Genomic DNA, 24936 nt, shown 5'->3' with positions numbered 1-24936 from the left:
AGGAATTGATCTTCCGACAAAAAATAGTTAAAATATTTTCATATTTATCATATTTATTGAATTTTTTTTTCAATAAATATGATAAATACTTTAATGAATTGTAAGATTTTTTTAATAAAAATTGTCAACTTCAAATATTATAATTTTACATCATGCTGCACTTTCATTTCCAAAATATTAGTCCTTCAGTGAAATATAATATTTAATTAACAGGCGAAAAAATAATATTTGATTACTTCTGTATGAATATTTATTTTATAAATTTTATACTTTAGAATTCACTTTACGAATTAATTTTTCTTCAGAAATAAAATTATACGATTTATCAGTATTTGAATGAATTAAATAATTTTTAAAAAGTGACATTAAATACTATATTTGCTTATTAATTAACATTACTGTACTCTAAAATCTTGCATTTTAATGAAAAAAAAATATTTCCCATTATATGAAAGTGCATCATATCAAGGGATAAATCATATATATCAAATTTTATAGGAGGGAGTCTTAATTTAAAATGATATAATATACAAAAATAATTCTGCTTTCTTGAATAAATTGATATCTTTTTACTTAAAAACAACTTTTGCATTTGCTTCAGATTTAAAGTACAATTTAAAGAATATAGATCACCTATTAAATTAAAGTATCCAAAATAAAAATTGTATTGATGTGAATTTTCACTTACAGATCTGCTTAAACACATAAAAAATCATTACTCAGAAAAATAGTACTTATAGAAATCCAACTTGGTTCTGTAGCTAAATGTCGAAAAATAAAGAACGATTATTATAATAAGGGGTAAATGATCTAAGCTGAAAGACGAAACTTTCGCAAAGTTTCAATGCAAAAAGAAAAAAAAATATTTCATGAATTAAATATATGCAGTTTAAGAGAGAATTTTTCTCGATTTGCTTTAGAAATCTTCTCAAGAATGTTCAGAAGCCAAAACTTTTTTTTGAATTTCTTAGATTCCGTAATCGATGTAAACACTCTGCATAATTAACGCCTTTTCTATGTATATTAAATATTCTTTATATTCAGCGCTTAAAAATTTCTCAAACTTCTCATCTCCATTTTGAACAAATTATGGTTTTTCACTTCTTTTAAGAATAAATCTTTTCTTGAAGGAAACATAGCGTTATGTCATGAATATTCATTAGAAACTTATTTTTGAAGTGTTTTAGATTAGAAGAAAGAAAATACGGATTTGCTTTGGAAAATTTTTATATTTAATAATAACAAGTTAAGAGACAATATTCATTATATGCAATCCCAAATGCTAATAGAAACTAATTGAAAATATATTTTAGAATAATATGAAAATTTGAAATCGCTTATTAAAGATCAGGAAGATGGGAAATACATCAAACCGAATCATATGAATCTTAAGAAATACATTTGTTCATATTTCTCGGAGATATTAAAAAAATAATGTTAAATGTTATGTTTGTGCCATAATGAAGTCATTATATCTTTCTTAATTTTATTTTTAACAATTCAAGATTTTCAAATAGTTTAATGTATGATTTTGAATGCATCTTCGGAACATTATCCTTTAGGGATATCGTAGAATATCAATGTGAAATTAGTTATATAAATTTTCTTTCCTTATTGCCTTATATTACATGCGTAAATATAATTTAAAAATGTAAGTTTCATGCAATTTATCCTGTATACATTTTCGAATATAAAACCTGGCAATTATTATCTGAAAAAAAAAATAAAAGCTCATAATGATACTAAAAATGGTGTAAATAAAAATGCGTAGTTTTATGTTTCTAAAAGCTGAAAATGAAAAATTGACACTTTATTTCAAATAATCATACTATATATAGAAAATTTCTTTAAGATAAAATAATAGCAGAAATGTATTTCCCAAAGTACAAAAATTATAAATAATAATAAATGATGAAATCACCTATTTTGTTCATATAAATAAAAGTCTTAAAAAATACGAAATGGTCTATAGTCCTCTAAAAGACAACAATCCATTTTTCTATCATGTATTTTCTTCTCAACAAAATACGTGCAAACAATCGTGTTTGGTGTTTTCCTCCTTTTTAATATTCTCGTCATGGACGAGCGAATATCTCTTGTGAAAACTAAAAGTTATTTCTCTTTTTTCTAATACTTGTTCGAAAGTCTCAAAGAAATAGGAATGCATACCTTTCCTCAGTGCAGAATAAATATCGATTTCACAGCACAGTATAGCATTACGTGATATTTCCAATTTATTACAAATGTTACTTCTTGAAATTTTTTTATTTATTGCAGACTCCATCTGAAGATCTTAACAGTATCGATGGCTTCTATGTTGGATTTAAAATGGCAAGAAGTCCTGAACCGTACACCTTCAAACCTGTGGATTTCAAAAATACCCTTTTTCAGCATTTTGAAATAGGAGATTTGAATCGTTATACTGAATATAGTATAGTTGTTCAAGCCTACAACAGCCGAGGTGCTGGTCCCCCATCTGAAGAAGCTGTGGTTCGAACACTGGAGTTCGGTATGCTCAAATATTATACTTTAATACTGTAGTGATAAGATTTCTAATGGCTATCTTTGATTGGCTCATTTTTTTAATAATTTTCGCCATTTATATAAAATATGAGAATTATTCAAGTTTATGTTAATTTCAAATGAAATTATAAGACGAAATTTATTCGACTACTTTAAGGAGATTTAATTAATTCCTATTCTGATAAATTCTATTTACTAAATTTAAAATTAGACATATATGAAAAAAAAAATGTCAAATTAGAATAAGTCATATCACTGACTCTCCAATCCGCCGGAACAGCAGCACTGGTTGGAACTGTGATTGAGTCCTAAGAACCATCACCTTCCACGGTACAACCCTCCCCGAAGGAAGTACGTCCCGTCATCGATGAGAGGAGCCAGATCCCCCCCCCTTTTTGTGTACCCTCTAGGTTGGCGAGATCCAACCACCAAACCGGAAGTATCTCCTCCTTATTTCGAGGTCCCCCCCCCAAATTAGTTTAGGGGTTGCCAAATTAGAATAATAATGTTAAATCTTTTTTACAATATTTCATTTTTTTAAAAATAATAATAAAGTTAATAAAAACAAATTTTTGGACTTTCAGAGCAGGCAATCTATTTCTATGCACTTTTCAAATACAGAGCAGACTTTCAGATACTGATACTCTGGTTTTACGGACTGTAAATGAAGACATGGAATTAAATTTATGAAAGAAAAATAATTTATTCCCATAAAAAAATCATTCACTTTAATTTTAGTTCAATACAATCAAAGAGCGAAATTATTTATCATAGATTTTGAAAGCCACAAAGTAGTATCGTTCTTATTGATATTTTCGAGAAACCTTTCTTCATTTCGAAATATAAATTTTCTACAAAATGACAATCGAATTCGAATAAGAATTGTGCAACTAATTCATCTCCGTTGATAGTAGAAAATACGAAACTAAGATTCAATGAAGCAATGTGAGATTTTCAATCTTCAGAAAACAAATTAAATAACTTTTCTAATTATTAAAAACAAACTCGAATATATTATTAGAATTAAACATGAGAACGACCCCTGATTGGTCTAATAAGGCCTTTTTTATATTTTAGTAAATTTTTAATTATTAAAAAAATAAAACAGAAAATTTTATTACGGTTTAATGACATCTGATTGACAGCATTAAAACAGGATCAGAATAACATCTGATTGGTCTAATCTAATTGGATAATTGATTTACTCATGAAATTAATTTTTTTACCTGATTTATTCTTGAGATTAATTTTTAACCTGATTCATTTCTGAGATTAATTTTTTTTACCCAATTTATTCATGAAATTAATTGTTTTCACCTGATTTAATCCTGAAATTAATTTTTTACCTAACTTATTCCTGAGATTAATATTTTACCAGAATTATTCCTGGAATTGATTTTATCCAAGAAATTTTACCTCATTGCTTTTACGTAATTTATTCCTGAGAATAATTTTTTACCTAATTTATTCTTGAGATTATTTTTTTTTACCCGATTTATTCCTGAAATTATTTTTTTTACCCGATTTATTCAGGAAATCATTTTTTACCTGATTCATTCAGAAAATTTATTTATTTCTGTGCTCTACATACACTAATTTGATGCAAGGAAAATTTAGCGAAATAGATTCAAATGAATATGAGATTCTGTATTATAACATAATTTTATAATATGGTTTACTATGAAATATTTGTATTTTTTATTGAAAACTTCGACAACATATAAACAATAGATGGGGTGTGATTCTTGTTGATGATAAAAAATTTAATTACAGTGAATTTTATGTTTTATAATTTTATGGGAATACGAAAGATTTAATTACAATTCAGGTTCATAAATTACATCAGTGATGTCCAGTAATTACTATTCGAGGTATCAAGTTATACGTTTACCTCTTACATGTACCGGATGCGCTTATAATTTCAGTCTGGGCCTAAATTTCATTCAAATCCTCTCTAATACCCTCAACTAATACCTAACTTCTAGTACTAATAGAACAACTACTCGAAATAACTTCTACCTAACAGGAAGAGTGCTTAAGAGTATATTCAAATGCATTGTGTCCAATTCCTACTCCCAATTTTACTTGGGAAATTTACTTGGGCTCTACAATACAGGTTTGTTGAACATGCTTCAACGAATAATTCGAAGAATAAGGCAACAAAATATTTTCATATTTAATATTTATCACATTCCTGATTAACCTCATGTATAGTTCTTGCCATCCTTATCATATGTTATTTCAAATTCTCTCATTACTTTTCACATAGAATTCGTCATGTAGCAATTGTGTGTTGTAAATTTTCTATAAAAAATTATAAAAATAAATAGAAATTATCACTTGTTTATCTCCTTTCCTACTTCATTCTAATGTGATTACTAAACAGATTAAAGTAAAAAGTCTAAAAAAAAAAAAAAAAGCTGAAACTTGAAGCAAAGGATGTAAAAATTGTATAATCTACCTTTGAGTGACCCGAAACAAATACGTTGCAAAATAAATCCTCCAGTTAGAAAATAAAAATATGGAAATTATATTTTTGTCATATTAAAGACTTCTTTCAAAACATTATTGTTTCCAAATTAAAACAAGCTTCTAAGCACGTTTGAATGTCCACAATTTCGACCATTTTTACAACCATAGAAATCCTGATATACACTTTCTTGAAAGGGTGTATATTTTAATAGAAGAAAAAGCCTTATAAAACTGATTAATGAATTTTTCTATCACTCTTCCTTTCCGTTTACAAAATTATCCCTATATGGTTATTCTTTAAGAAGTATCCCACAAAAGTAGAAAAATATTTACAGAATAAGTCTTCATACGCATTAAATAATTTCATAATATTGCTTACTTTTTACAGACTACTGATTTGGTAATCCTAGAATTAAAAGGAAACCAAGTGGTTTATGGTTACCTGTGTGATTCAAAAATAAATTTTTAACTAGTACTTTCACTAATAATATTTAAAAAAAAATGTTCTTTATAACAAATATTTTAGCAGTTGATTGCAAATTTGTCATCAATTAGTCGTCTTTGACGAATAGTTGGTTCGCTGGGGATATTGGTTAAATTTAATTTCAGTGGAATCTTATATCATATTCACGATACTGTCAAATTGTCAGACATTAAAGTCGCGTCATTTTAATTGTATTACATATTTTCAATTCATTATACATATGTACATTTCTAAAGGTGATCAGTCACATTACATCATTGCGTTTTTAGAAATGTCCAGTTATTCTATTTTCTAACTCCCATGCTATTGTAACATTTTTTTTATTTATCTTATACACCAAGTATTAGATAGAATCTTTTTTTTTTAGTTTTCAACAATAGAAAAAAATTACTCTATAAAATATTTAATGAAGCAGGGAATAAAATCGAATTTCAGGACGATAGTGTTACATATTATTAGAGAATTGGTCTAAAAAAACTAAACAAACGGCTAAAACCCACAAAAAATTTGTCCGATTTTTAAATTAGCAACATTAAAAGTGCAATTTTTAAAAATTTTCAAATAGTATTAAATATTTTTTTTGTGCATATTACCACTTTCCAAAGTATATATATATATATATATATATATATATATATATATATATATATATATATATATATATATATATATATATATATATATATATATATATATATATATATATATATATATATATATATATATATATATATATATATATACAAAAGTATTAGAATCAAGTTAATAGGAAAAACAAAAATCAAATAAAAATTAAACCAAAAAAATTATTAAAAAATATTAAAAAAGAATCCGGCCTTTCATTTTAGTTTCGTTTTCAAACTTTTTCTTACTTTAGATTGGTTATATATATATATATATATATATATATATATATATATATATATATATATATATATATATATATATATATATATATATATATACTTTACCAATATATATATATATATATATGTACTTTACCAATATATATATATATATGTACTTTATTTACTTATATATATATATACTAGCTGTAGGTCAAACAATCTGGTTTGTAGAGAACTAAAACACACACATTCATGCTTATTATTAGAAGAGATTAATGTCACCTCCATTAATTTTAGTTTTTTTTTTTCACAAAATGACGGTTTTTTCTAAAATTTTCTACTAAGGTTTTAAAATTAAAAATGTCACCCTTATGAAAACACATTGAAAACCTTATTACACCTTGAAAAATATAGTTTTTGGCAAAATATGCAATGAATAATAAATATATACATTGAAGAGAAAGAAGAGTGCAACAATAAACATATCGTTTAATCATCTTTACACGGCACTTCAGAAATGTTCATGTAAAGATCCATCAACTTACTTTTACAATGATAAAACTGTCAATGTGTCATTTTGCAAAAAGAAAAGTTTGGAAGAAAAATTACTGGCTATCAATGCTCATGTGCTGCTCAATTTGTTTCAGTACGACTTTTCTATTTTCTTTGTTGAAGAAATGTAAGCTTTTAACATATCCGTTGTATCATCCATCAATAAAAACCATTACAAGAAACGAAATGTATGTATTTTTTTATCCTCTATGTAGACAAGTTTTTAGTTTTGATAGATAATCCAAAGAAATATTTTACTTATACTTTTGCCATATATCGTCTGTCATGTAGGCTATAAGGCTGCGATTCTCGATTATTTTCAAAAATATTATAGCTTAAAAATGATTTTTACACTTTAGAAGATTTTAGAAAATTGTTTTTCAAAGGATACTATTTTATTATATGGGCAAATTATTTATAAATTTTGAGAATAAATTTATTAAATTTTTTGCCTAATTTCCATCAATATAGATTACATTATTGCCCTGAAATTGAATACATCTTCTTATTTTATCAAATAATAAATCTTGCGATTTTTAAAAATTATTGAATGCTAAAAAATCTCTGTATATTATTTGTGTATTTATAAAATGAATAAAAGAAAAGGAAGTTACATTTTCATGAAAATAGATATACGGCACATTTGCATTTTTTAGTATCTCTATGATATCATGTGACTGAACTCTATTAGAAATTTTCATGTACAAAATCAACAGAACATGCATAACACAATTAAAATCATACAGTTTTAATATCTGATTATTTGACAGAATCATGAAAATGATATCTAAGCGATTATATCTAAGCAATTTAACAGGTTTTAAATTAACCAATAACCCTTCTGAGCGAGTTGGTCTTCGAAGACGAATGTGCAAAAGAGGAGGTAAAAAGACATTCGGTTCAATACAACTTGCATGCACACTTTATAACATGAGCCAATCAGGCTGTGCATAGAAATTTAAATTCGTTTGTAAAGCTATGAAATTTAGAGATTAACTCTTTAGAAATAAACAAAGAATAGCCAATATCATACAATATGATCTAAATGATTATAAGAGAAATCATTTAAAAATAATCTTAAAGATATCAATCAATGAAAAAAATATTCTATATTTTTTTTTGAATATTTATATGCATTACTTACACCTTATCATTGGGGAATATTAAATAACGAAGCCACATTCAAAAGCTACAATTATATTTTTATTGATTAAATTGTCAAACAACTTTTATTATCTTATTTAAAAATGCTTCATCTCCAGTATGTCTGTTATTTTTAATCGAAAGCCAAATAAAAAAAAAATAATGCTTTATGGGTGTTTGATGATTTTATTTAGCCATCATTTTACCTACAATTCAAACAAATACTATTCATTTCTATTCAGAAAAAAATAATAATATTGAAATAGTTTAAGATAAATGGAACTATAAAAATGAAAAAAAAATCTCTATGGTGATTTCTCCAAGTTTTGCATCTTATGAAAGCTCATGATTTTTTGATATGCCATCAATGATCCTTTACCTTTCTCCATCCTCAATTTTTGTGAAAAGCAAAAATACCACTATTTTACGTTACTTTTTATAAGAGGAAACCATCGTTGGATTTCCCCAATCACAAGAAGTGAACCAATTATATTTTTTAAAAATAAAATAATCATATAAAGAATTTTTCTTTTTTGATATAGCATTAACTATCGGTCGAACCCCCGCCATTTAGAGATTTAATCTTCCTTTCATTATTTAGAAATATAGTTTTTCTGTAACATATCTGCATTTGCAACCATTTCAATTGCATTTAACAGAATTGACAATTGTTTAATCTATCTATCTATATATGTCCCCCACTCTCTCTCTCTATAATGTTGAAGCAGGTTTCAACAACATAAGTTCATAAAAACATTGGTTTTTAGGAGATATATTTTGCTCCAAGGTGTACATAGAATACTACATAGTTCTTATAGATGGTGTTCAATATATTTAGAGATTAAGTTAAAAATATGTCAGTTGAATGCCAAAGAGACTTTATATATTGCGTCCAGCTCGGTCCCTACTACAGCAACCAGAATTTCATCCCCTCCCTCTTGCAACCTATTGCTCTATAGACGAAATTCTATGCCCTCTCTATGCACGTAATTATATCGTATGGCACATTGCATAGTAATCATCATTAATCCTGCAAAGCAAGTCACCTTATAGCTGCTACCTTTGTAGAATATGATTAGTCCATTCCATATCAGGTACTGTAGATACTGCCCTTTTTTGCAATTTTTATCACACACTGTTTTCCTTCTTTCTCTAAAAAGGATGAATATCTTTTTCCCAAAGGTCAAAATAGTATTTGCTAGAGAGAGGTACAAGAAAACGCTTATTTGCTGCTTATATCACCGTGTATAAAACACAATACATGCATATGTACTGCTAAATAGTAATAAAGCGCATGCAGTTCAATTGTTTAACTAAAATTGTAGGAATTACGTGTTAAGTGAAATATCCCTTATGTTTTTAGCAATAAGTAAAGAAACTTTATTCAAGATGTCAAGAATTCTGTCAAGATAATTTGGATAAATCCAAGAATTCATTAAAATTCGTGACGAATAACTTAATAATCTAGTTTAAGGTCCCAGGAGCAAATTCCGTTTCGCAAAATTCCTAAATATGTAGGAATTTAGTCATGATTAAATTGGCATCGTTGAGGTTATTGAAGGTCTGTATTCCGGAGGCAGGATGTTAGCCAGATGCTAATTTTGAGTCTTGAGATTAAAATGATATATATTTCAAATAAAATATAATTGAATTTGAAATTACTTGAAAGCCTATTAAGTAAAATTTAATAAAAATTAATCGAGTTTAAATACAAAAATTAATTTCTTCTGCTAGGATAAATATCGTATAGCCCCGATTATATAGGAAATTAAAGGTAAAAATTCTAGAAAACGAATTTGAATTAGTAAATGATAAACGATTTATTCTCAAGTCTACACTTCTAAATATACAGCTTTTTTCTGGGAATTACATAAATTTATATAAATTATATGGCATTTATTATGCTTATTTCATAAAGAATATCCATGCATTTGCATCACATAAAGATTTTTTTTACAACTGCGATGAAACATTTTTGCACTGACAAAAAACAATCAATGTTAAAATAACATTTTTATACATACTTAAAAAAAATCAAATGAAACATCTTGAAAATCCATTAAATGAACTCTAAAAATCAGATAAATAATAAATAAACGTTATATCTGAGTAATAATATCTTAATATTTAACAAACGTATTTCATATTTTCTTAAAAAGAACGATTGTGGGTTTTAGGTTTCAAAACTGATTCAATTCATCCTGTTTATTTTAGACATTAAATTGACATCATATTCAATCCCCTTTTCTCTGATATCGTTTTTCTACATATTTTATATTTTGATAAAATATCTTACTCTTTTTTTCTTCATTTAATGCTTCAAAATTAGGAAGAAATATTTTCAAGATACGAATGATAAAAGTGTATTTTTATATCATTTTATAACACAATTATTTTCACTTTTAAAGCATATTTCTCATCATCATTGTATAATAGATTTTTTTTTGGAAGTTCTAAAAATTCTAAATGACTTCTTTGAAATTGCGCTTGCTTTTTTTTCTCGACGACGGATTTAATTTTTTTCTCAAATATTTAATTCTTCACGAAATTTCTTGTGTAGATCTTTTTTATATAAATTCTTATCTTCTTATCTTATCTCATTTTACTTCTTAACTTCTAGATCTTCTTATAAACACACCTATTAGGATATTGAACTTCTCACAAATGTTGAAAAACGTCAATTAAATATCAAATATATTTACCAGTTTAATCCAATATGTTTACAAATCGCTTTCTCAAACTTCATTTTATATTCTAGAGTTATAAGTTCACTTGTTTTGGATTATTTAAAGTCTATTAAATCACATTTTTAACCTTGTATTTTATTCATACTTTAAATGTCATTCTTTGAGTGTGCAGTTTTCATTTTCATTCTGTAATTCAATTTAAGTTGCAGCCAAATCAATTTAAGCCGCCTTGCTTATAACCCCCGCAAATTTGACAATAAAATTTTAGTATTTCATATAAATAAGGTGAAAGCTAAATTCTTATGAAGTTCTCTCATCCCTCGATTTTGATTTGCAACGAAACCAGTGAATGAATCTGGAAAATATTTTTACGATCACCATGTCTTTAAAAAATCTCTGCTATTTTACAAACTCAAGATCTGTATCGGCTTGCTAGACACTAGATTGTTGGCATACTAGATTCATGTTAGTGAACTGAAGAGCTTGCACATCAGATCAATCGATTCATGTAATTTCTTCACTAGCAATTATACATTTTTTCTTAACTTTAACAGCTCGTAAATGCTAGTTACTCCTGTTAAATATAGATAAAGAATGAATATATAATTGCAAAAATCTTACATATAGTTATACTATTTTCAGTATTCAGATTCAAATCAGAATCAGCAGTGTCCGTTAATTAGATTTAATACTTTTTTGTTCACCATGCCTTAAAAATATCTCTGACGTTTGGCAAGCTTCAGATTTGTAACGACTCAATAAACTCTAAATTGTTAGCTTACTATATGCATGTTGAGGAATTAAAGAACGAGCACATCAATTAATCGATTCATGTGATTTTTCACCAGATATTGCATATTTTTATTAACTTTAACAGCTAGTAAGTTGTAGTGGCTTGTCTCTTAAATAAAAATAAAGGTGGTTCCAAAATATAAAAATCCTGCATTGTGTTACATTTACTATTTTCAGTATTCAGATTCAAATCAGAATCAGCAGCTCCCATTGATTAGTTATAAATTACTTGAATATTTATCTCAGCAGCAAGGTAAACGAGTCTGCTTTGCTGGAAATTGGGAGACTTCGATTTAGCCAGTACTGAATGATGCAAGCTTTTGCATTATTCAGGTGAACCATCTGTTCAAATGATTCTCTTTGATCACAACTGAACTAAGTCTGTCGAAGTTACCCAAAAAGAGAATTATACCATCCCTCTTAAAATAAAAAATAAAAATGTTGTAATCACAAAATACAAGGATTTTACCAATTATTTATTGAATTATACCTAAAGAAAGACTGTTAAGTTATCAAGATGAAAATAGTGATGACTTAGACGATATCAAAGAAAGAAAAACATAATAGATTTTCCAAACTTACACCAGAAGAGCACTTTGGAAGATTTATAAGACCATTCTCATCGGAAGTTATCTCATCTTTTCGACCTGTCTTCATAATTCATTCGAGCAAGTCCAGCATTAGATTTATACTTGAGCTACCATTCTCCAACAGTCCAGAAACTCCTATACCATTATTTATAGTGTTGTGATAACAATATCCTTATTCCTTATGCTGCATGTAGAATTTGAAATTCAGTATTAAATATTCAGCTTCGATGTTTCGCTGAATATTTTGGGCAAATCATTTCTGATGCAAAACTGAATGGATTGCTGCGTTTTTTTTCTTTCCTCTTTTTTGCGTTTTTATGAATTTATAAAAACTTAAAAGGATATGTATTTTAGCATTTGGTAGAAATGGATTTCTTGTTCACTCCCAACTCTTAATGTCTCTCTCTCTTTTACATTTGCCTATGTTTAAGATAAAAGTAACAATATGTTGCATGTGGCCATAAAACTTCATTGAATGCATTGAGAGTGTCTGTCTTTTCTTTTCAAAGGATGTTTTCCATTTAATAAAGCTTTCAACATAATTTTTCATTTATAGATTTGTTATATTTGAAATAGAAAGGAGAAATTCAACTTATGCGGAAAATATTTCTTTGATAATGTCTGTCATTGAAATTCGGACTTGTTCAACATATTCAGTAAGAAGAATAGGAATCAATGAATTCGTATGAATTCATTATATTTATATTTTTAAAGGAGAAACATATTGAAAACATTTAACAAATAGAAACAAAACAGCCATTAAATTTTGCTACATATATGTATTTTCTTTCTATTTTTAAAGGCTGTACTTCCTAGAAATCATTTCTAATTATTTATTATAAAGTCAAACTATTAACATTGATAATAATTAAAAATAAATTAAAATAGTGAAGTTATTAATAATTTACAAAAAGAAAATTTCTAAGAAAATTTAAGACATAAATTTATTTGAAGTTCTAAGGTCATCATTTATAAAATGATTTGAATAGTCGAAATGAATTTATGTTTTATATGATAATAAAATTCATTCACAGACAATAAAAACATCGAAAAACATAATTTGTTGCATGTTTTATTAGATTTTCGGAACTGAAAAATAAATATAAACTCTTTAATGGCTACTTATATTTCTAATATAGAGTCAATAATAGTTCATGAAAAACCTTTTATTCTATCTTATTTTAAAAATAACTTTAGTAGAATATGATTTGAAAGAGTAAATGAAAATAATTATCATACTTGAGTAATATAAATATAAGAATTTAAGTGCATCGATTTTTTTTTTGTATATTAATAAAAATAATTATAATTCGGAACTCTAAAGCATGAACAGAACATTTAAAAGCTTTTAAACATTTTAGTTAGTATCAAATAGTTCAAAGTATCAAATCATTCAGTTAGTATTGGGAAGGGGGGGGCGGTATCGACCCTTATCCTAGTCATCTAAACACAACTCCAAATTACAATGTTTGTCCCAAACTAACCCTCGCACTATTTTGAATGTGGATTAAGTTAACACTAATCAAACTAAAATAAACATACGAATAAATATAAATTATTTAATATAATTATGACGGCTTTATGACATTCGTTATTATATTCAAGCAAAGTGTAGAGTTAACTTTTCGAATTTAAGAAAAAGCATAAATAATTGGAAAACAAAGTTGATGTGAAAAATCCAATTTTGGAAAGATGAAATGTTTAATTTTGATGAGTATATATATAAGTATTTTTATAAGTATATAAGTTTTATAGTATGATGTCGTGTCCGCGTTAGCACGGAATGGGGTGCAGTAGCTTCTGAGGGTAAGACCCGTGAGCACACAAGGGCAGAAGTCTGACTTCTAGCTCATATGAAGATGAAACTCACACATTAGCTTGCACAACCCCTTTTTACAGGGGAACACATTCACACACCTCACAGATAGTACACAGATGAAGAGCAACCATGCCCGAACCGGAATTCGAACCATGGACGCCCAGATCATGGGGAAGATGCGCTACCCCTATGCAAGGACGCCGGCAAGTACACATATATAAATATGAATTCCCTGAAATTCTCGTTACTCAGTCTCATCAGAAGTTAGATATTTTCATAGAATAATTAACCATGTTTGAAATCATTGATAATAATTGTGTTGTAACTTATGGCACTTCACAAACCCACTGACAACCATTGATAACTGATCCGTTGCAACGATTAACCAAAAGAATTTTATTCATGCCATCAAGAATATTTAACTTCCTTCTGATCGAGTTACAAAGATAATGAAAAAAAAATATGATCTTAAAAATATTTATCATAGGAAATGATTTAATTTTTTTTGAATAAATGAGGAACATTTCCAATTTCAAAACATTGCACTTGAAGATTTAAACCAAAATATAAAAAAATGAATCTTAACGTTATGTTTATATGGATACTGGCTTATGAAGATCGTAACTAAATGAAAAATTCAAACACAAGAAATTTGATTTAGATTATTTAGATAAAAGCTTCGTTTTATAACTATTTTCCTGAACGATCTCATAATGTTGAGTAACATTTAAAACATAACAACAAATGAGCTGATATCAGCTCTCCAATCTTCGATCCGTTATTATAAGCATAGAGAAGCCACGAGATGCAGACGTGTGTGAGGAAGTGAAAATGTGATATAAATAAGAAAATAAGAATAAAGTGATATTGAATTTCTAATATACTGTTTGAATGAATACTGGCTTATTAAAATCATAGTAAAAAACTTCAAACAAAATAAGTTTCTCTTCGTTACTTAGATAACACTTTTATTCTGTAACTGTTTTCTGAACTAGCATCGAAAGTTTTAAAACATTAACAACGAGTCGATATCGTTTTTCCAATTTCAACAAGCTCAGAGAAGCCAAGAGACGCAGATATGCATGAAAAAGCAAGAATATAACAACATACTAAATTATAGTAATTAGATGTAGAAAAATACAGTGACAAATTATAATGACTATTGATTTATAACAACGCCAATCAAGAGGCCCTTATTATCAGAGTTACTTAAAGAAACGACGCAGTTTTCTTTGAAATTATTTCTTTTCACCTTCAGGACTCTTTCATGATCGCAAATACAGAGAGACTTCACAATAGCCTTCGGTAACCTTTGAAGAGTACATAGGGAGCAACATCAGTAATATAATTTTGCTTTTGTACATCCTGAATATTTATTTGCTTGAGATGCGCCTGTAATCCAATACTTCCTTTGAAGCGTTATATGAAATTTAGTTAGAATGATTTGGAAAAGAATCTGAAAAATAAGGGATTTCCAGATATATATTGTTCCTCGCACTACTTATCTGTATACAAGTTTGTTTTTCTCTAATTTCATTTTCAATTTTGGTTATAATTTCTGTCAGGAAAATTGAAAGAGTGATGAAATGGAAAATTTTTACACTCATTTGCAAAATATAAATTACTGAATGAGAAAGAGGTTTTAAAATTATGGAAACCACAGTTTATATATATATATATATACAATTACATAATATATATAATATTTATCTAGCTATCAATATAATTATATTTATAATTATATTAAAATTATATATTAATGTAAATATAATTATATTTACACTTACACGCGCGCGCACACACACACAGACACACACAAGCACACACACACACACACACACTCACTCACACACACACACACACACACACACACACACACACACACACACACACACACACACACACACACACACACACACACACACACACACACACACACACACACACACACATATATATATATATATATATTGCTAGCACTAAATGCTCTTGCAAGAATTTAAAATTAGCTATTAAATAACTTATTGACAAAGAAGAGTGGGTTTTGCTGAACATTTTTTTTTCTCATGATGTAAAAAAATTTCTATGTTGATAAATCAGTTTCACTAATATTTTTGCCTATAGGGAATGTTGTACTTCAGACGCAGAAAAAAAGAAAAGAAAAGAAAGAACCTCATAAATCTCGCTGCTTGTCTAGACGCATTATTTACTTACGAAATTTTTGGATTTTTCATATTAAACACAAATTAGACAATTTTTCAAACTGTGCACCCGCTTTCCTAATCAGTGCTAGCGGACAATTCGATTTAATTGGGGTACTGCTTCAATATGGTTATTACAGGAAAATATAAGAATGTTTAAAAGTATCAATTAATTGGACAGAAAAAATATTTTGTAACTCCATATGGCAATATAATTTCTCCGCATCTGCTTGCCTCGAATGCTATATTGTTTTTATGTCACACTGCCGATTTTCTGAAACATTTGGAATTAATTAATTTTTATTTCATAAAAATAAATATGTTGCCCGAAAGCAAATCACCATCAATTTATTGATTTCATAGTTAAACTGAAGAAATTACTCTATATCCTATATTACATGATATGATATTGATGAGGCATGAATAAGGAATTTAAAGCTTAGTTAAATTTAAGAATGCTAGACTTTACTCTGAGAAAGCTTTTAGATGTGGAAATATTTGTAGCTACTTAGAATTGACCATTTTGAGCTCATTTATGAGAAGAGAGTTTTCTTGGCCTCTATAAAGCCAACTGAAATTTTATTTGCAGTCTATTAACACAAAATAATAATTTTCAAAGACTGCATATTGAATTAACCTCGGAGAATTGATTCTCATAAACAAAATTTAATACTCAGTTGACATAATTACATACCTGTTTAATTTGAAAATATTTGTTGACTTTATAATTAACTAAAAAATTTGACTTTTAATTTTATAGAATATTTAGTTTTTTAATGAATTAATTTTACTTTTAATACTTTCTAAAGCATTTAGCTGTGTTGTAAAAACTAAAAATTAAAAATCATAAATTAGTCTTGAAGATAAGATACCTACATACCAATATCAAAATTAATGAAAAAAATTAATTTCTAATGATTGGTTCACCTATAGAGTATCTCAGCACCAATAGATGAATTCTTGGAGGTGTAGATTGCACCTAGATGATCTGGAATCACTTATCGCATACCACAGCTGACGTTAAGAGATCCAAAATGTTTATCCAATATGTATAGTTCAGTGTAGAACAATTATTTCACTCTCCTGCTAGCGTAATGGTATTCCTATCGATAATATCATTGAGGCATTAATTATTTTTTTAATGAAAAGAAAAAAAGATTGATATTTAGTTGTTCATTCACATTCTTTTTTTCGTCGAGGAAAAATTTGTGCGAAGCAAATATCTCAATGAGAATTGCTATTGTTGTGCCAGTCAAATGCATAAAGCATTTTAAGTCGATCGTGAAAAGTGTCTTGCACGGATTTGCCATGAATCATGCATTTTGTATTTTACTTTGAAGTCTGCTTACTTTAACTTTGATATCATGGATCTGTCATAGATTATTAACATGCTCAATTCCATATAACATTTGTATCATCTGTGATTATGATCTTTGAACCTTTTTATGGAATACTGAAATGAAACCTTATTTTTTGGGAAGCATGTGGTTACCCTCAGAACATGAAACGCACCTACCTTCTCTGATAACGTTTTGGACACAGAATTCCTACATGATTTTGAATCTGCCAGCTACCCTACTTTTCCTAAATATTTCTTACCTTTGTCCAAAGATATCCTTAAAATCAAAAATTGCAATTTACAATATTTAGATCCTTGGGAATAAAGAAAAATCATCTCATTTTTCATATTGATAGTGAACGATATACAAATATATCTTTATCATTATATCCAGATTTATATATATCATCTTAAAGTATAGTTAGCTAAGTATTTTATATTATGTAGCAAAAATGATCATGGAAAGATATCTCTATCAAATGTTCTTTGTTGGCCATAATTCGCAATTTAAGATCAGCAATTCATCTATACTTATGATGTCTTTTTCTTGATAGTTTTAATATTATAAGTGTAGTGTAGTCTTATAGTATGTAGTCTTAATATTATATAGTGTAGGCTTAAGCATTTAATATTAAAACTCAAACACAAGGTTGGATCATGTTTAAACATATAAATATTTGCATGAAAATCATATTCAAGGATAAATTTTATATACACAGTGGAAAAAAAAACAATCAAATATATTCATATCAGAATAGAGTACCCAATATACAATTTTACGATTCCATTTCAAAATGAAAGAGAAGTTACTTCCAATATATCATATGCAATAAGATACTGGTATGCATATGCAAAAAATAACTAATTGTCTAAAACTTGAGGAAATCATACCACTATGTTTGAATTTACCCAAATTATCACGTTTTTATTAATATTCGCAAGCTTTGAAGCATATTTGTTGCTGTCAACATTTAACTTTTTTTGACTTTTCTTTTCTAATTCAATATTTCCAGCCTTTTTTTTTTGCAAAGAATTTTATGAACCTTAAATTATATACGTTTTAGTATCTTTAAATAGATTAACTTTATCACTATTTCATTTTGATATCATTTCTGTCTTAAGCTAAATGGTCTAAAATCATATGCGCTAAAATATTCTGCTCTAGAATTCTGGTGACTCTTTGCTCGTGATACCGCAATCAATGGCAAATGAAACTGTGATGATAATCTAACATCTAATTCCCCATTTTCTTACAATAGCCTAAAGCGTATCATTTTAAGCAGTAATTGAATGATGAACTAGAGTTTCAAAATTTAATTGGACAGACCATTCTCTGCGCTTCACATGAGCCTGAAGTGATTCGTTTGTGTTATTGGACAAGGTCAGTTGAGACATCCAACTATTAGTGCCTCCATTTGTATGATTTTCATTGTCGTAATGCGTGTGGTAATGGGTCTCTTGATGGAAGGAACTGTATTTGGAAATAAATATTATTTCCAGTAATGAGCAACAGACCGTGTAGGTGATTAAATTTCAAAATTGAAGTTGATTCCAGTTATAATAACGTCTCATTTGAATACAAGCGAGAGCTGTTTTGAGATGAATTTCGGTCGAATGACGACATTTGAGCTAGCACCTCTTCTCCAAAATTCCACACCACCAGAGAAAGGAAATCGTGTTCACGATGCTAGATTTAACCAGTAAAAGGAGACATGCATTTCCTCGCGCGGCCAGAGACATGGAATCAAAGTGACTGCATTGTTATTTTTCTTTTTTGTCTTTTGCAAACAGCTTTGGAACTTATTTGTAAACACAATACTTTCTGAAAATCATGTAGTTACTAAAAATATTAAAAATGTTAAATACTATAACATTATATATTGGTAAGATGTTATAAGAAAAACATAAACAACCTATCAATGAGCATTTACTTCGTTTAGATATTTTGGAATAACATTAATGTTAACAGCTGTTAGAATTTATCAAACAAAAATGGAAAATACACTAATTTAAGACATTATTTTAAGAATATTCCTTTATTCTTTTTGCATTATTCAAATGAAAAGCAGTTTAAGAGACATAGTCATAAATAACCACAAAAAGTTTGAAAACTAATAATTCGTTTATACACACGTGTTTATACTTAGACTTTTGCCAACATACTGCAGAAAGAACAACTTGAAGATACTGATAAGATGATTGTATTCAAGGACAAACTACCACGTGATAATCAGAGCTAATGTACAACGCGAAGTCATTTTGATGCCCGTTTCCAGTTAACGATTAATGTGTAGCAGTCCCACTTAATGAAAATATGTTTTGAGCAAGGATAACTTCGTCCTGAATATACTTTACATTGCTATGTACTTTTTTTCATTTCTAAAGTGTACTGTGCTGTTGGTTGGAAATATGGTTATTTCACATTATAACATTATAATGTTCTGTTCCAGCGTAAGATGAATTAGACCCCATTTCGTCAAGAATGATAAAGAAAATGATTTTAAATTTATTATAGAAAGTTATAGCGATTCAGTGATCTATCATTGGACTTAATTTAAAGATATCTAAGAATTCTGCTGTGCAAGGGCCAGACTAGGAAAGCTCACATAAAATAAGGATATGGGGTGTAAGTAATTCGAGAATCTATTTAGGTATTTATTTCCAAGCCTTCTATATTGAATTATTTGATGTCTAATTATGGAGGTTGCGGAGGATAGACTTGATGCCTAATTACGGTGATTGCGGAAGGAGATACGTTCACGCATGGAAATCCGTTCACAATCGTGTCTGCGTTGCTAATAGCAAATTATAACAATAGGAATGTGCAATGACTTTTGTTTCGAGACAGGTTCTTCCAATAACATTACCGAGATGCATCAAAATGCTTAAGACAGTTACGAAAAAATGAGCTTAAAACAAAAGTATGCAATTTTAGCAATCATTTCTGCATTTTAAGTGTTGGTGCATAATGCAATTTTGAAATACAAATTTAAATAAATAATATGACATTCCTAGTTGCACAATAAGCCGTACGATATTATATGATATGTCCGATGTTATACGATATTATTTTGTACAATATCTACGGATATACAGAATATTTGTGGTTTCTTTCTACACTATAACATTAGGACACAATATTAATTTTTGAAACACCTTCTTTCAAAGTGATTGCTTCCCATTCTTGGTTTAGAAAAGAAATACGATTATTCCTAAATTCATAATTTTTTATCTATACATAGTTTTTTTTATTAATATATGATTTTTGTTACAATTTCTATTTTATTTCGTTATAGATCGTCCTAATCCTCCTATAATGAGGCAATATTTTGCCACATCTAGAACACTCAAACTCTCTTGGGAACCCAACAACCATCCGAATGCTCCAATATCAGGTATTAAATCTTTTTTAAAAATATAATTATTTGTTTTAAATATAGTTAAGATTATTTATTTATCGAATTTATTTTTATTATTTTTTTCTAAACTACTCGATTTTAATATAAAATCATCATAATAAAATGTTAAATATTTATAGGATTTTATATGAATTTCAATGGTTATTTTGTGCAATATTATTAAATAGTGATTTCAAATTTAATTATTTAAAAAATAATTTTAATTATAAAAAGCAATGTTTTATAATCAAGCATAAAAATATTTGTAAATTTGATTACATTTTATTATCTATACTATTCTAGCAAGTGGAAATATAAATAGAATGGAGTAGAAATAAATAATACATGAAGGTATTGGTGTTTTCAGTATGAACAAATTAATTAAGTGAATAGCAAAAGCTAAAGTTAATTTTATAGAATAGTGAATAAATATTTATTCTTTCAAAGAAAATGTAAATTAATCAGCTTCAGGAATTTCGGGATTTTTAAAACTGATATTTGTTTATGCATTATAATCAATAAATTTTGAATGAGTATATTATTTTGAATGATAATTTATTTAACAGAGGATAAATATTTATCTTTCTAAAAACTCTTTTAGTATTGATCTTATTACTAAGTAGTAATCTCTTAGTTGTTATTATACGGAGAAATCCCAATTCTAATGATTATGCTTAGAATAATATTATTACAGACTAATCAGATATGGGTTGTTTTGGTAATGTCTTAAAGAAGATTAAATTCTTTTATTAAAAGTGAAACACAGGCGCATAAGAATTGGAAATGGACAAATGGAATTGTTGTGATAGAACTTTGTGAATGATTACTAAAGCTAAATATCTGGCTAATAACATAAATAGTAAAGTCTAATTTAAATAAAATAATAATAATTAGTTTTTTATTAATAGAAATCAATCAGGATTAGTTATATATTTATAAAACAGAAACTGAGGAAAACAAAAACAAAAAATAAGTTCCAAACTAACAAAATTTATTTATTTATATATATATATATATATATATATATATATATATATATATATATATATATATATATATATATATATATATATATATATATATGTATGTATACTTTCTGCTTGGTACTTGCAACTTTGCTGCACTTGCCGTGAAAATGTGACCAAACTTATGACTTTTACTTATGACCAATCCTATATTATAAAAAAAAACTTTAAGGAACTCAACTACTGCTACGTCAAATTTACATATATGATCAGTGTATATGTTAAGAACAGAATGCCCAAATTTCCCTCAAATAACACAGTCTGGGGAGAACTGTCACTCTTTTGGGCTTCAAAACATACTTAACGGGTCTGGATTACAGAATCACAAATATTCATAAAATTATTTTACTTCGGATAGCAGATCAACCAAGAAATCAACAACAGAATACTAAGAGGTGTTCAAAGAATATGTTAAAGTTTCCATGTGACTTAGCTAAAGTTTCCATATGACTCAGAAAAAGTAATCGAAATAAGATTGTCCCATTAACTGTCTTAGCTGAAACAATGGAGATCCCATCTAATCCATAATTTACCCAGTCAGAAATTTAAATGTTTACCAATTAAATATTCTAAATTTTACTAATTTACCATTTTACTACACAATAACTATTGAACATGTTTTTACGGTGTAAGAGATCCTGGAGAAATATTCAGTAATTTCATCTGTCAAATATGGTGTTCAGAATTTTCATATTGCAAGAATATAATATTGCAATATTTCAAAAATCGCTTTCAAAATAGAATTTCTGCTGCAAAAGTGGAAGAAAATGCTTTCTTCCTTTCAGCCTTTGATCATTGTTGGATTCCCTATTGTGTTTTGCATATTCGCAATATCTGTTTTTATGTGCTTTAATGCGCTTTACTTCATTACTTCATTTCACTTGTGATGTTTGAAGCATTAGCGCATAAAAATACAATTTTATGCAGGTGAAATTATTTTTTAAATGTTTTTGTGTTTACCATCTGAACTAAGCTACGACTTTCTGCTTATAAAACTATTTTAATTAACATAAATACAAGGTAAAAGTTTGAGTAGACATGTGTATTCATGAATACAATTGGTACCTACTATTTTCAGACTTAGTATTACAGCTGAGCTATGTTACATTGCAAATGTTTATGTATTGCGGTCTAAGAAGCTTCAAATATGCTTGCCTGCAATTAGCATAGGAGAAGGAAGCAGATAATCCACTAATATTTTTGACAACACCATTGAGCTAATTTAGCTAATTGCAAACAATTAACTGTTATTAATTGCTGGAGATTTTGTGCTTGTAGGGTTAAAACACTCCGTTTTAAACATTTAGTACATTTTTCTGGCAATTTCAACATTTGTTGGACAGTAAGTTATTGAAGATTCTACTTCTATCATCATAAATAAGAACTTAAATATCACCTTACTATGTTATGTAGTTTTAGATAGTAAGGACAGTAAGTTATTGTAGAGTCTACTTCTATCACCATCGATAAGAACTTAAATATCCCCTTACTATGTTATATAGGTTTAGATAATTTACTCATAAATACGTGATCTACCTTCAAACAACTGACAGCAACAACGGTAAAAAAGCATAAACTAATTCAATTACTCTATTATTTCTTTAAAGTTCTCACATTTCGCTCAAAAAAGATTATGGAAGAAGCTCTACCACTACTTTTTTTAAGGGAATAGGTACTTTCCAACTGAACAAACAGTTAATTTCAAACATAACCATTATAGCACCACATCGAAAGCTTCTTGGCAGAAAAACTTACGTGTAAACTTTATTTAAAAAATGTAAGAAGATAAAACTTAAATTAAACTTTTCAAAAAGTGAATATAGTTAAATATTTTTTTTCCTAGGGTACATTTTATACCACAGAACCGAAGGGAACCATTGGCAAGAAACTCACCTGACTGGAGATAGGACAGCTTACACCTTGCACGATCTTCAATGTGGCTCAGCATATTCCTTTTATTTGGTGGCTTTCAATAGTGCTGGAAGGGGAAATGGCAGCGAAATAATATCAGCGAGGACAGATGGAAGCCGTGAGTACTTTTCTAAACATTTCTTTCATTGACGCTTCTTTGTATGATGATGGAAATTTCCATCATAACGTTTAGTAAACAAAAAAATTGTACTGTAAATTGATTGTTGCTATCAACTTTTTTCACGATTATTGCGTAATAAGGAACATAGCTGTTAAAAAAATCAAATGTCACAATCATTAGCGATTTAAGTTCAAAGTGGGTTTGAACTTGTTATTCCGCTGTTTGTTATAGTTGGAAGAAACGTGTGATTTCTTGAATATTTTTTGATAACTAATCTCGGAATTTTTTAACTAATAACTGAGATAAATAATCTAAGAAATTTAGAAGAGAGGGGCATTGAAAATTTTGTACTGAACGTAACATGCAATTTTGCATGAGGATGGATATTTCCATCAAACTATTTTTTAGTTATTTTATATTATATACTTATACTATGAATTTTTTAAAACTTTTTACCATTAATCTAGAGAATGAATTATATCATTTTGATTTATTTCACAAATAAAGAAAAAAAATCATGCAAAGAAGGGTTAAAAAACAGAGGTTTTTTTCTTGTTTATGTGTTGAGATAAACAATACTCTTATTTTTCTATAATACAAAATATGGGTTATTATGGAAAGCATTTTGGCAGAAGTATGATCAAAATAAGAAAAAGTAAATCTTATGAAGGATGCCGGAAATCTTTTAAAAATTCAAATATATTTTTTGTTTTATTAAAATTTATTTTATTTAATTACATTTTATTTCCATTTATTTATGTAGTTTAAAAATTGCCATTGGAGATTATTTCTAAAGTTCTGGTTTTTAATGCCATCAATTAGTTGCAATATTATGATTTGCCTTACAAAATATTATTTTTAAACAAATAGTTTTTGCTTCAATATATATATATATATATATAATCAATGTTATGAGGTTTTAAATTTATCTTAAAAATATACTTAGAATTAACCAAAATAATCAGTTCTGAAGCAAATATCATTCCATTTAATTTACTTTATTTATTGTTTGATTTTTCGAAAAGTTGCTA

General features: G+C 27.5%; 1 protein-coding gene across 1 annotated transcript in view; it reads left to right on the top strand.

Annotated features, from left to right (window-relative positions):
- Positions 1-24936, top strand: part of LOC129981306 (cell adhesion molecule Dscam2-like) — a 493597-nt gene that overhangs the window by 365368 nt on the left and 103293 nt on the right. Inside the window, exons 17-19 of the mRNA XM_056092083.1 lie at positions 2278-2509; positions 20747-20845; positions 23717-23902. Coding sequence (XP_055948058.1) covers positions 2278-2509; positions 20747-20845; positions 23717-23902 — 517 coding nt within the window. The remainder of the gene's footprint in view (positions 1-2277; positions 2510-20746; positions 20846-23716; positions 23903-24936) is intronic.

The sequence above is a fragment of the Argiope bruennichi genome, chromosome 8 (genome assembly GCF_947563725.1).
Source record: "Argiope bruennichi chromosome 8, qqArgBrue1.1, whole genome shotgun sequence".
NCBI lineage: Eukaryota > Metazoa > Arthropoda > Arachnida > Araneae > Araneidae > Argiope > Argiope bruennichi.
This window is presented reverse-complemented; position numbering and strand designations above follow the sequence as displayed.